The sequence below is a fragment of the Lactuca serriola genome, chromosome 4 (genome assembly GCF_051521515.1).
Source record: "Lactuca serriola cultivar US96UC23 chromosome 4, Lser_US96UC23_V15, whole genome shotgun sequence".
Taxonomy (NCBI): domain Eukaryota; kingdom Viridiplantae; phylum Streptophyta; class Magnoliopsida; order Asterales; family Asteraceae; genus Lactuca; species Lactuca serriola.
The window spans coordinates 67,646,533-67,661,220 of record NC_136411.1 but is presented as its reverse complement, the minus strand read 5'-3'; the positions used below and the strand labels follow the sequence as shown (position 1 = coordinate 67,661,220).

Below are 14,688 nucleotides of genomic sequence, written 5' to 3'. Positions count from 1 at the left end.
AACATGAATGACAAAGTGCTTTAAAATTGATACTACATTCTTAGCAAGTTCTTCAATCAAAATCTTTTCATGGTTCAAACATCCTTAGATATAACAAAGATAAGCAGAATGTTCCCAACAAAAACATCGCTTTTAAAACTCAAAATTCAATTCCCTAAACCACTTTCCTATGCCACAAGGGTGCTAGCTGTGGTTGACTCACTGCAACAACAAGAAAACAATATTAGTACCACAATCAACATAACTGTAGGAATATCCAAGGAGAGAATTTTTTAGTCTTGATATATCACTATATAACCCTTATAAAAATAAAGGAAATGATGGGATTTAAGGAGAAAACTATCCAACTTAAACGCATAGAAAACATATGTGCATCAATGGAGGAAAGTAATAAAAAGAGAATTGAAAATAGAAATTTGGGAACATACTATTTCCAGACAGGTGGAAGCTTCTTGGTCTTCTTGTAGTAACGAGCAAGTCTGTGAATCCTGCTCTCAACAAGAATCAACCTGAATTTGGAATCCTTGTCCTTCCTGTTCCTCTCCAAATGCTTTCTGATTGCAACTGCCTTCTTGATCAAATGGTATAAATCCTCTGGGATTTCAGGAGCAAGACCTGCCATGTCATCAAATATTAATAAACAAAACATATTAAAAAACACAATAAGGATGAGATTAAGAGAATGCACATACCATGTGCCTTGAGAATCCTGAGAATCTTACTCCCAGTTACACTGTTCACTTGCGCAATTCCATGAGAATCACGAAGGATAACACCAATCTGTGATGGGGTTAGACCCTTCTTTGCAAACTTACAGATACTGTCTTGAACCTGAAGAATTATTAAGCAAAGAGTTGTATTCAGATTTGGAATTTATAATACTAAGATACACCAATCACAAAGACATACAGTCTTCTACAGTAAGACTGAAAAGATATGTTGAAGTTGATCCAAATTAAAAGAAGCTGAATAATTGATATCAAGGTAATAGAGCTACAGGCAAATAAGTAATATGAACTTTGAACGATGAACATTAAAAACTTAACATACATCCTGAGGAGAGATCTTGAGCCAGCTTGGTGGAGTTCTCTTGTACGGCTTAGCTGAGGCTGAAATACCCTTTCTGTTCACCAAACAAACAAAAATCGAATCGAATATCAAGTTAATGAATCAATATACATTCATGATTCTACAATATCTATATAACCTAAAACTCAATAGATAGCACTTCAATTACTATTCAAATGCAGAGACGACTGCAAAATGTTCGATATTATTGATAGAAAACGTATACGAAAGATATTTAACCTTTAAAAAAACTCGATTCACACTAAAAACTCAAAACCAAGCGTGCTTCGAGGGCGGAAAAGATATATAATATGCATTTCCAATACCAGGAGTAAATCTATAGACTTGAACAACGACCAAATGCATATATACAATAGTAGATTTGAAGGAGCAAAGGTTACCCGCCGCTGTGCATACGACCCATGGTGACGGAGATGTGGCGTTCGCTGCTGCTGCTGCTGCTGCTGCCGCACTGGTTGGTTGGCTTGAAACCCTGATGCAAATGTAGGCGGAGAAGAAAGGAAAGCGAAGGGATCAAGTGTTATTATAGTGGTAAAGGCCCAATTTTCACTTGATTTGGGCTTTCTCTTGTTTCATGCTTAATGGGCCTATCGTACTCATAAGTAACAGGCCCCTCTGAATTAATTTTCACAAAAATATTAATCATCATTTAAATTGACTTGCGTACGTTATCGAGTTGAGATAAAAGAAACTCATCCATCAATTCAATCGAATCATTAAACAATGACACTAACTATTCTCTAGTGGCCAAATTAAACAAACGCAATCAACAAAAGGAACCAAAATGAAGCAGAAATCAGCAAATTAGCAGTTGCATACATCAAAAAAAAAATATGTCATACGCAATGGGAAGCTTGAGTTCTATCTTGCGAAACAGCATTACTCGCACAGTATTCGCTCACGCTAAACAAACCCATGTACAAATACTCATCCATGATCTCTGTCACGATGTCACGCTCCAAACAGATCTCTTGTTGGCTTATTCTAGAGCGTCTCTACCAAACGCCCGCAAGCTGTTCGACAGAATGCTCCAAAGAAACATGCATTCTTGGAACATCATGATTTCAGGTTACGTTCAAAATTCTATGCACGATAACGCTCTTAGCGTCTTCCAGGAGTTCTTAAACTCAGATATGACACCGGACCACTACTCATTACCTCCGGTACTAAAGGCCTGTACAGGTATCGGCGATGTTTCACTTGGTCTGGTCTTGCATGGTATGGTGGTTAAACTTGGTTTCGAAAATTACCTTGTTGTGGGGAGTTCCATTTTGGATTTTTACTCCAAGTGTGGGAATTTAAAAGATGCGAAATTGATTTTTAAAGGGTTGCCATTGAAAGACTCGGTTTCATGGAATTCAATGATTTCAGGGCTTTCAAAGGCTGGTTTGCTACTGGAATCTCTAGATTGTTTCAGAAACATGCTTGAAAACAGAATGAAGATGGACTCCATGACAATTCCAACCCTTTTAAACACTTGTGGGAAATTAGGCGACATTACAAAAGGTAAAGAAGTTCATGGGCAAGTGTTAAAGAATTCAAATCTTTACAATGATACTGCTATTGGAAACTCATTGATCAATTTCTATTCCAAATGTGGCTGCTTGTGTGATTCTGAAAGGATTTTTCATAACATGAAAAATCCCAATTTAGTGACATGGACAACAATGATATCTTGCTATGGACTCCATGGAAATGGAGAACAAGCTCTATATTTATTTGAGAAGATGAAAGAATCTGGATTTAAACCAAACAATGTCACACTCACTGCAATCCTAGCTAGTTGTAGCCACTCAGGTCTCATACATCAAGGCAAAAAGATTTTTAATTCTATAAGATCTTTATATAGTTTTGAACCTAGTGTAGAGCATTATGCTTGTTTAGTGGATCTTTTGAGTCGTGTTGGGTGCTTCAAGGAGGCAGTAGGGTTGATAGAAAGTATGATGATGGTGCCACCAGCAAGTGTATGGGGTGCACTTCTGGCTGGTTGTTTGGTGCATAGAAATATTGAGATTGGTGAAATGGCAGCTTATCATCTCTTTGAAATGGAACCCAAGAATGCTAGTAATTATACTGCTTTGTGTAGCTTGTATGATTCTTGTGGCATGTGGAGTGATGCTTCGAGGGTTAGATTGAAAATGAGAAGGTTGAGATTGGGTAAAACTCCTGGATGTAGTTGGATTTCGATTGGGGGAGAAATGTGTGTGTTTTATAAGGGAGACTTGATCACTAGTTCTCTAAGTGAAAAGACTTGTGAAATGGTCGAATGGGTTGTTAGAACACTTCCATTGGTTCATAGAGAAATAGAGGATCAAATGTTTGACACTTGCTTGATGGGTCATTGAAAAAGTGACTATATGTATTTTTGTATTCCAATATATTCTTCTTTAGTTAATGAAAAATATGAGTATAAATTAGTCATAGATGTTTTGACAATATGTTATCAATTTTGTTGAATAGAGACAAGTGATTTTATCTGGATTCTGTGTTTAAGTTATACCAACATGACGGGTAATAGCATTGTTATTCGGTTAAGTCTTATGTGACGCTTAGTTGGCATTTGCATGATACTGATGTGAAATCCATGTTAAAAATTAGTTTATATATACTTTATTCATATTTTTATTTATTATATGTTCTATATATATTTTTACTTCATTTATATGTATGTTTTACATATATTTTTACTTCATTTATATTGTTGCTTATTATATATTTTCCATACACCATTAATACATTTATATTTTTTATTATTATATGCTTTATCAGTTTTTTTAATATTTTATATATGGGTTAAAGAGTAAAGAAGAAGTCAATACCTTAGTTGTTTGTATTTTTAGAAATTAGAAAATTGTTGCTACGAAACATCATGTGCTCATCTATTTAGGGAGGTGATTTTTTCATGGAAATTTTGACTCTTCCACCAAAGAAAAACAAGTAACTAACATTTATATTTACTAGTTGTGAAACTCATGTACTACATGAGTTTATTCAAAAAAAAATTATGGAGATCTAAAAATTTAGAAAGTTTGAATTTATAAGAAAAGAGAAAAAAATTATTTAACTATTAAAATTGAAGGGTTCATTTTTTTTCTTTTAAATTTAAACAAATAATAAAATAAATAAACAATTAAAATAATTGGATTCAATTTAGAAATTTAGAAATTATAAAGAAAGTTGCATTTATTATTTTATTTATTACATTTAAATATTATATGATATTTATTAAAATTTTAAAAAAAAATGACATGAATATAATTTAATTTAAAATTACCACAAAATGACATGTTGTATAATACATCAGATAATGACAAGTGACATAAATAATTTTTATTTATTAGAGTAGATATTCCCATTTCAATTACGAAATACTTAAGAAAGAGAAATCTTAGTGTTTGTTTCCAAAAAGCTTAAGCACGCATATTTAAAGAATATCTCTCTAACTTGATTTACTCTTATTTGACCATTAGAGGTAGCAATGGGTCGACCTCGGATGGATTCAGGTTCAACCCATTTTAATAATTAGGTTGAAAGTTTCAACCCAACCCAAATCCAACCTGTTTATTTAAATGGGTTGATATTTGCAACCCAACCCAACATTTTAGATAAATGGGTTGTCACCAGGTTGACATGTATATGTAGTTCCCGACCTAACCTATTAAACAAATGGGTTAAACTTGAGTTAACCCATTTCAAATCATTTAAATAAATTATATAATTAAATATTATACCACTTAAATTATAAAACATAAATAAATTTTCATAATTATGACAAAAGCACAATCATAATTCATAAATACAAATAAATTGTTCAAATAACATTAAAAATGTTTAGTTTCACAGTGATTTTAGAGTGACCAGTATTATCAGCGCTAAAAAAATGATGGAAATTAAGATTTAATTTTATCAAACATAGATAATAATAATGCAACATTATAATTTACAAATTAATACTTTGATTAATACATGATGATATTCAAATAATATTAAATTATATATATATATATATATATATATATATATATATATATATATATATATACATATAAATGTGTTGACGGGTTGATAATTTTTACCCAACCCAACCTATTTAATTAAATGAGTTAGACGGGTTGACCCGTTTAAGTTAAGTGGGTTGAAAATCTAAATCCAACCCGCTAATTTTGGGTTGGATAGGCAGGTTTAAGTCGATTTTTGTCAGCTCTATTGGTCATTTATACCTTCTTTTTTTGCTTATTATGTATACCACCATTTTTCCTTCTTTTGACATTTGTAGCACTCTTCTTAATCTTTTTATGTTATTTGGTCATCCTTTACACCACTAGACCTATCTTTTTTAGGTTATCAAACCTTCAATAATAGAAGAAAAAGACAACTATATATAATATTGCAAAAACATGTTTAATAATAAAATTTGGAATTTTTTTATAAAAGTCAAAAAATAATTAACCAAAAATAGATAAATTGTTACACAATTAACCACGTAACAAAGTGTTTTTGTTCAATATTAGGCCTAAGGGTATTCCGGACACGAGAGGCATTTATAGCCATGTTGGTATCTCACCATGACCGTACACATTACCCCAGATGTGTTGTTGTTCTTTACTTAGCAACATGAGCGTTGGCTATTATGGTTTGCACCACGAGAGGCCACACATCTTCTCTTAGTTTTGTTCCTTCTTCTTTCATCTTTTCTTTCTTCGTGGCTACATCGTGAGTATACCAGCAACCACAGTGGTGATTTGTGGTGGTGTCGATTGTTGACCTGGAAGCTCTTTATGCTCCTTGGTGTGGGGAATATACTCTTTGGCCTTGTTGTTTATATATAAAGAAGGATCCATGGCCTCAAAAAGTACATGTTCATTATTTCTCGAATGAAAAAAAAAAAAAAACAATTTTTGATCATTTTATGTAAAACAGTACATTAAACAATAAACAAATGTTAAGTGTGATACATTAGTATGCAAACAATAATACTAAACTACTAATCTTTTCAATGTGATTCATGTTCATATAAGAAGTTTTGTTTTTGTGATAATTTTTATACAAAAGTAGTAGTAGTTGATTCCTTATAACATAATTGGTAATCTTTAATACACAAAAGCCCATACTAGTTTAGAAGTCAATTCTTTAGATTCATTACTTTACTTCAAAATTTAAGTGATTGATTTATATAGCTAGAGTAGTTTAGAAGTCAATTCTTTTGATTCATTATTTTACTTCAAAATTTAAGTGATTGATTTATATAGCTAGATAGCATTGTATCATCTTCTTAATTTGGGTTAACCAAATTGTCTCCTATTTTTCAAATTTATATTATTTGGTTTTGATTTTTTAAGATCAATATTAAATCAAATTTTCAATCATATAAAAAGTTATAACCCAAGGTTTGCCATCTATTTATAGTTTTGAGACTTCTAATTTGAAAATAAAAAGGAAACAATCTAGTTAAGTATTTATCTATACAGATAATACATGATTGATGAAAACAACTACTAAATAAGCATAAAAGAACTGAGTTATTAAACTCTAATTATCTGCATAAGTTAAAACTCCCCCTCAACTTGGTATGTGATAGAGAATGGATCATATATAAACGTGGGAGCAAATTAAAGATACCAAATTGGAATATTTATCATTTTTTGTATTACACCTCATTCAAGAATCATCTTTGACTAGCATAAATAGCATGAGCCATAGGAATGGTGATTATTCATGAAGTATTTTACATTTAGGGCATCACTAATGCATTGAACTCTTATAGATGGTAAATATCTTGAATGGGTTGCAATGGTTAAAAGTGTCTAATATTCGACTGACCCAAAAAGGATCAAGATTAGAGAAATATAAGAGGTTGCTAAAAAAGGATGATGAAAGATCCTTTGGTGTTATTCTATCTTGTTATGTAATTGTACGAGGTCCAAAAGGATCTTCGCAACTTAAAAACATAAAAGATAATATATATATATATATATATATATATATATATATATATATATATATATATATATATATATATGCATTAGTTTACACGATGTGATTGTGGAAGATAATGGATATACAATTAGTGATTTAGCAGATGAAGTAGATCTTTTAATGCATGTGCATTGCGCACCTATTCAAAAAGTTCAATATCAAATTCAAAGGAACTCTGAGCTACCTAATAATGCAATACATCATGCTCTTCGACATGATTTAATGGAACATATTAAATAACGTTGTACTAATATGTAATTTCACAAGATTGTATTGTAATAATAAAATGTTATCGTTTTAAAACATTTTCTAAAAAACTTAAATAATTTTTTATTGTTTTAGATAATTTAAAAATAAATTTAAAAAAATAATATTAAAATATATCATTTTAATTAACTTAATAAATTAAAGTATTAAATATAAAATTAATTAAACCATTAGATGTAAAATAAATAAGAAAATGATAGATATATTGATTATATAAAAATAATTAGATAATTGTGTTTTAAATAGAAAGTAATTTCCTTTTTATGTTTATTTTTGCACAAATAACTCGGTTTAGTTAAACCGTTGAACGGGCAATGAACTTTTATCCAACTTGGCATGGCTACAATGCAAGGTTGAATCAAGTTTACTCTTAAATCATCTTTTTTTCATTCAATTCTTCATTAGATGTCTATGGGACTATGACTTATTAAGGTAATTAACTTTTCGGTATGTTTACATGTGGGTAACTATCTTTTTTTTTTACACATGTAGGTAACAAAGTTGTTGGAAGGGTTCACATATGACCATTATGACCTGCTATAGCAGGTTAAATCCTAGATATGAACGTTTTCAACAAGTTTGTTACCAAGATGTGTACAAAAAAATAGTTACCCAAATATGAACAAAACGAAAAGTAAAAATTAAATTACACGAATGGTCCATGTGGTTTGAGGGAATTTGTGTTTTTGGTCCCTAACTTTTTTTTTAACTTGGATGGTCCCTACTGTTTATTTTTGTTGCGTGTTTGGTCTCTGTCTTACCTAAAAAGAGTATTGTGTACTTATTAATTTATTTTTTAATTAATTTTCTTAGTTATGTATTTATTTTTTACATATTTAAAAAAATTAATAGACCACACATATTTGTATCTCCTCGGATGATCTCTACTGTTTATTTTTTTAATTAGTTTAATTTTTTAACTCGAATGGTCCCTACTATTTAATTTTGTTACGAACTTGGGCTGTGTCTTACCTAAAACGACTATTGTGCAATTATTAATTTTTTTAATTAATTTTCTTGTTTATGTACTTATGCTTTATATATTTAAGAAAAATTAGTAGACCCCACATATCTGTATCTCCTCACCATCCCATCTTTCATTCTTCTCAACTTCTATTTATTTTCCATCTTTAGTGATATCGACGTCTTCATCATCACTTCTTTTTTCGGTCCTTCAACTTCGTCGAATCAATACCACAACCCACTAAAGATAAAGAGACAGTACGTTATGGTGTTGGTTCGTCATGGTTGAAGTACCAAAAAAAGAAGGATGGTGAAGACGTCGATGTTACTAAAGATGGAAAAGAAATAGAAGATAGGGAGGATGGGAGATGAGATGGTGACCGGTAAGACCCCAATTAAATTTCTCAAATGTGGTTTCAAGTTTACGGTGAGGAGATACATATATGTGGGGTATATTAATTTTTTTATAAAAAATAAACACATAAATAATAAAATTAATTAAAATATTTAATAAGGGAAAAATACTATTTTTAGGTAAGACAGAGACCAAATGCGTAACAAAAATAAACATTAGGGATCATCCGAGTTAAAAAAAATTAATTAATTAAAAATAAACAGTAGGAATCATCCGAGGAGATACAAATATGTGTGGTCTATTAATTTTTTTAAATATGTAAAAAATAAATACAAAAATAAGAAAATTAATTAAAAAATAAATTAATAAGGGCACAATAGTGTTTTTAGGTAAGACAAGGACCAAACGCGCAACAAAAATAAACAATAGGGACCATCTAAGTTAAAAAATTAAGTTAGCGACCAAAAACACAAATTCCCCCAAACCACAGGGACCATTTGTGTAATTTAATTTGTACTTTTCGTTTTGTTCATATTTGGGTAACTATTTTTTTATACACATCTAGGTAACAAACTTGTTGAAAGCGTTCACATCTAGGATTTAACCTGCCATAGAAGGTCATAATGGTCATATGTGAACACTTCCAACAAGTTTGTTACCTAGATATGTACATAAAAAAGATAGTTACCCAGATGTGAACATATCGAAAAGTTAATTACCTTAATAAGTCATATTCCCAATGTCTATTGGATATGACCTTAGTTTAAGGTCGTTAGCTTGGGCAAAGGGTTATCTCACTGATTTGGTACTCAACTTCAAGCAAGGGTAGAGGCACATTAGGAGAAACTTGAATCCTTGTAGGGTCGTATTAGGGATTCTTCAACCTCCATTACATATGTATACACGCTTGAATCGATTACTTTTGTTGTTGTGTTTAGAATTTGGATCAACTGATTATTTTCCCATGATTTTTTATTGTAGTGAAAGTTGTTATTTTTCATCTAATAAGAGAAAGGAGTGAAAAAATGAGGTTTTTTCGAAATTTACGCTTGTTGTTCAACGTAGAAGTTGGATTAGGAATAAGCATATAATTAGGGATGTCAAAAACCCCCGTGAGACCCCGATACCGTACAGGACTAAATTTAAAAAAAAAAGGAGCAGGAACAGTTGTGGGGGCAGAATTAAACCTCGTTTATTTTCGGGACCGGGGTTGGGAGTTGGTATTTCCGTCTCGTACTCCCGCGGGGACCCCGGTTTTACATTTATGTAATATATATATATATATATATATATATATATATATATATATATATATATATATATATATATATATATATATATATATATATAATATAAAATGCATATTCTAATTTTAGGTTTAGTGTAGGTTTCACTTTCCCGTTTCCAATTAATGGATGTTGAAGATGTAGCGAATTGATCATATATTTTTGGACATGTAAGTATTTTATATTTGTAATGTTGGATCTGTCGTAAATTTATATTTGTAAGATTGTTGGAATTGTCGTTTTGTAATGTTGGATCGTAATGTTGGATATTTAATTTTTTAGTTTCTAAAAGATTAGGTTTTAAGCTTTTAAAGTTATTAAAAATAGTTCTAAAACAAAGCGGTTTTTTAACCCAAAAAAAATTGAATTTTAAGCCTATAAACCGGGGGCGGGACCTGGGGTGATAGAGGTAACCGAGGGCTATGTAAACAAGGGATCCGGGGGCGGGGGCAACAACTAATTCCGGGGGCGGGGCGGGCGCAGCTATTTCCCCTCTCGTTTGGTCCCGTTGACATCCCTACATATAATCATTATGTTGTTTCGTTTCATGGGGCAGATGGATGTTTGTTTGTTACTATAAGCAAACTTTTTATAAAGTCCCTCAATAAATCACTCCTGCATTTTGTTAGTATACAAGGATGAAAAAATATTCTCAATATTAACTTGGGATCTAATTCTGATGGTTTATTTTTTATAGGTATTTATTGTATATAAATGAAGTGTTGTATTCTGTTTAAAGTACTAGGTAAGTAAGAGTCCAAGCCAACAGTGGAAAATATAAGAATTGAGTGTTTGTTATTAGGGATAAAGATAGAATTTCAAACAAAGGATAATTTTTGTATATACTAAAGTGAATTTCTTATTGACATTAATACGTTCAACAATGTTGAATAATTAATATTATATATATATATATATATATATATATATATATATATATATATATATATATATATATATATATATATATATATACTAGGTGAAAACCCGTGGAACCCACGGGTGTTAATGTTAAATAGAATTTAAAATTTAATTATGTAATAAATAATATATCATTAAGTTAGAAAACTTATATTGTATTTTTTAATAAGTTTTTGATTTGTAAGTATTTAATTACACAATAAATGATAAGTATTTAACTACAAATGGAGATTTTTAAAACCATTACTTTTTACTCCTTAATCGTTCATGGTGATTGCACACATACATATACATATACACATATTTCATTATCTACTGATTAAATGTATAATGAATAACGATGAGCAGATTTCTTTTAGAGGGTTTTGACCAATAAAAAGCATAATTAAATGATTCAAGTAAAAAGTAATAACCTATGAACAAATGAAGTCATGGTTTTTATGTATTTGTCATTGTGACATTCATAAATCTAAGTCTTTTAAATTGATCTGGAAAGATCAAATTGATTGGAAATAATAATTTTTTCATAAGCTTTGGTAATGCAATTGGTAAAGCTTCATTATACGAGGTTGCATTATGTAGATTGCTCCTTATCATGTCAACAATAATAAATCAACTGAACATCAATTTCAAAAGTAAAATATAAAATATTTATGGACTTTATAAATATAAAAACAAAAATATAAAAAAATGCTTTGTAAAATACTTGTCCATCCATTAAAATAACATAATGGAAAAAAATCATCTTCGTTATTGAACCATTTAAGGATCCATGACTTTATGAAACGAATTTTCAAAGTGAAATCATTATTTAGTACATGCAGTTAAAATATTTAAGTAAATTTTGTTGCGGTCATTACATGCAGATGGTAGAACACATGCAGATATAGATACAAAGACATATATAGGAGTAGACACACATATGTATATGTTTTTTTCTGAATTATACATGCAGACACACATATATAGATACACAAATTTCGTTATATACTGATTAAATGAAAGTTTAAACAAAAATTTATTTAAATTTGAAATTTAAAATTTAAAATTTAAATTTAAAAGGCATATTAAATGCTATATGACTACTAATATTGTAATTTATTGGTTATTTTCAATCAAGACAATTATTAATTGAGGTGTAAATATGATTGTTAATTAAGAAAATATTAAAAAAACGAGAAAATGACAAATGGAAAAAACATTTAATCAAAAATATCAAAAAATAACATGTGTCCAAGTTGCTGACTATTTTGCCCTTTATGATTTTTATCACACCGGGCCTTGCAACAATTGATTTTTGACATCCATTTCCTCTTTCATCTTCAATAAAATAGCCAGAAGCACCAATAAATCCTAAAATCAACCAAAATATGGAACTTATGACAATCAATCACAGAGTTAAACCTTTTTCAAGATCCCAAAATAAAAGCTTAAACCCATCAAGCTTAAGTCGAATATCTTAAAAAATGGTTAAAACCTCTATTTTAAATTATTCACTCTCATAAAACGTCTAGAGTTACTCTGTTAAAGTTTTCCCTGATGCTTTGCTAAACACTAAAAATACGAAAGGGAAAGGTAATTACATTTTTCTTACTTTGTAAGCTTTTCCTGTTGGTTGGTTGTACAATTAAAGTTGAATAGCTTAACATGAAACCCTTCTGCCTCCATGTAGTCCCTACAAACAGAAAATACAAAAGGAAAGGGACATGTGAATATATTTTTCTTATCATAGTGTTTTACTTGGTCAATAAAAAATATTTAAAACAAATTATTAAACATATGACTTCATCTGCTATTTTTGAGAAAGTTAAATAGATAGTTCACTATGACTATATGTGAATACTTTAAGTGAAACACGTGATTCACTAAATGATATACTTTGACAAAATTAAAGGATCAAAAGAGAATTCATAACTTAAAGGGTTCAAACAGATATTAGAATTTGACATATATCCCAAGTGTAAGTTTTGGTCATACATCTTTGGCATCAAAACCCCCACATTTGAACATATATATATTTTTTAAAATATGGGCATACATAATCCCTACAACCCTATAAATAACACAATTTAAATGTTTATGATAAATTCCTAATCGAAACCCATGACTAATAGCTTCCAAATGATTCAAGAGTGCAAATAAAGAATCAATTTTATTCTTTAACAGGTAATCATATTTGTTGTCGGTTGTATTTTAAAATCTGTATTCATATTTAGAAAATAAAAGTCTCCAAAAGTCAACAAATATATAATATTTATGTTTAACAAATCATAAATGGTGATGATAAAAAAGCTAGAAACATGTTGATTGTACTTCATCAAAATGGACTTACTATAACTTTTAATTTCAGAAATGGCAACATACTTTCACGAGTGATAAATAAAGATAAACAAATAAAAAATTGAGAAGTAGCATACTTTTTAAAATTTCGAGCATCCCTGTCCAGACAAGCAAGGGTACCAGCCAAAACAAAGATATGTAAGTTTCAGCCAAATATACAATCAATAAAATGGTCAAACATTATGTATAATGTTCAATTTTATACCCATGTGTGACCAAAAATCATGTACACAATTTCTACTCCCTTGTTTCACAATCAAAGACTTTTTAGATCTGATCTGATGTTCTCAAGTTTCTCAATCTAAGATCATCCATATCATTAACATTTTCCCTAAACTTGAAAAGTAGTCTCCTGCAATTCAAGTAACTTTGATTATGTCTATTTCAAGAGATTTAATAAATTCATAAAGAAAAAAGTCTCACATTTTTTGTATGTTGACGAAAGCATTCATTCTCATATACCAGGTGAGACACTTGCTTCTACAACCTGCGGTTTTCCTCCATTAAAGGCTTGTTTATAGCTTCCAGCTACCGATTCACAGACTGAAGATGGGAAGCCTTTTTCCACTGTTTTCAGTCTGCATCTGTAAAGATCATTAACAACCACAAAGTTCAAAGTTAAATCCATACCACCATTTGAAAATAGATTCGGAAGAACAAAATTAAAGGTCATTTGCAAGAAGTATAATACCCTCTGCTTCATGAGTTGTCATCCGAGCTTTGTCACCTTGAACAAATGCCTATTGGCCATGAGATGAACTTACAGGTTGCTTTTTGTATATCTATGTATGATGATATAAAAAAAAAAAAAAAAAAAACATGATCTTGGTGGGACAGATATTGGGCGCCAAAAAATCAAAACATCTCCTGAAAAAAGCGTTTCACAACAAAGAAAAGTCAACAAAGATAACAATGGAGACCTTAAAACTACAATATGAGGGGAGGAAGATAGTACCTTAAATTTTTAATGTGGTAGAAGAAAAAATCGAAATGAATCATCTGATTGGACATTTTGTCGGACAATCACCTAAAAATCAAAAATAAATTGCCATATTGCAAACCCTAGATTACCATCGCATACAAAAAGCGACCATGCCACCTGAATCAGATTTACCTCTTTTAGTCCATAATGAAATCAAAGAAATAAACGGTTACTTGCTTCTGATTGGTGTGACAAAATGGCGGATTGTAAAGGAGTACGATGAAGTATTTCAAGGGGTGCAAGTTCTTTGTAGACAGAATTCTAATCCAATATACTATGTGATTACACATATCTATTTAAAATCCTTAATACGTGTTTTGTATACCAGCATACCATGAAAATTTGAATAAGATTTCAGTCATTATTTTTGGATTTCATGATATAATTCCTGATTTCATGGGATTGAGTTTAATTGTAGAACAAATAGGCCAAATTTCATGCGGGATTTCGCAAGATTACATTTATTAGTTATGCAGATCTTCCTGGTTAAAAGGAAATCTCGGTAATTT

At 30.2% G+C, this 14,688-nt stretch overlaps 2 protein-coding genes across 2 annotated transcripts; one reads left to right on the top strand and one right to left on the bottom strand.

The window, feature by feature from the left end:
- LOC145101799 (small ribosomal subunit protein uS15-like) lies at positions 1-1,602 on the bottom strand. The gene is made up of 5 exons (XM_079039067.1): positions 1,470-1,602; positions 1,051-1,123; positions 693-831; positions 429-615; positions 1-201 (listed from the first exon to the last, which is right to left on the bottom strand). The coding sequence occupies exons 1-5, from the start codon at positions 1,490-1,492 to the stop codon at positions 168-170; spliced, it is 456 nt and encodes a 151-aa protein (XP_078895193.1). The 5' UTR covers positions 1,493-1,602; the 3' UTR covers positions 1-167.
- A 332-nt stretch (positions 1,603-1,934) lies between these two features.
- Positions 1,935-3,434, top strand: LOC145098477 (pentatricopeptide repeat-containing protein At3g26782, mitochondrial-like). The gene has a single exon (XM_079036111.1). It carries the CDS (start codon positions 1,935-1,937, stop codon positions 3,432-3,434), a length of 1,500 nt encoding a protein of 499 aa, XP_078892237.1.
- The last annotated feature ends 11,254 nt before the right edge of the window (positions 3,435-14,688 follow it).

What these genes read in the sequence shown, in the direction of transcription:
- LOC145101799 (XM_079039067.1), bottom strand. Translation starts at nt 1,492, where the DNA reads ATGGGTCGTATGCACAGCGGCGG. An exon ending in GGTCGTATGCACAGCGGCGG is followed by an intron (nt 1,124 to 1,469) that starts GTAACCTTTGCT and finishes TTTGGTGAACAG; the next exon opens with AAAGGGTATTTCAGCCTCAG. An exon ending in CTTCCACCTGTCTGGAAATA is followed by an intron (nt 202 to 428) that starts GTATGTTCCCAA and finishes TTGTTGTTGCAG; the next exon opens with TGAGTCAACCACAGCTAGCA.
- LOC145098477 (XM_079036111.1), top strand. Translation starts at nt 1,935, where the DNA reads ATGGGAAGCTTGAGTTCTATCTTGCGAAACAGCATTACTCGCACAGTA.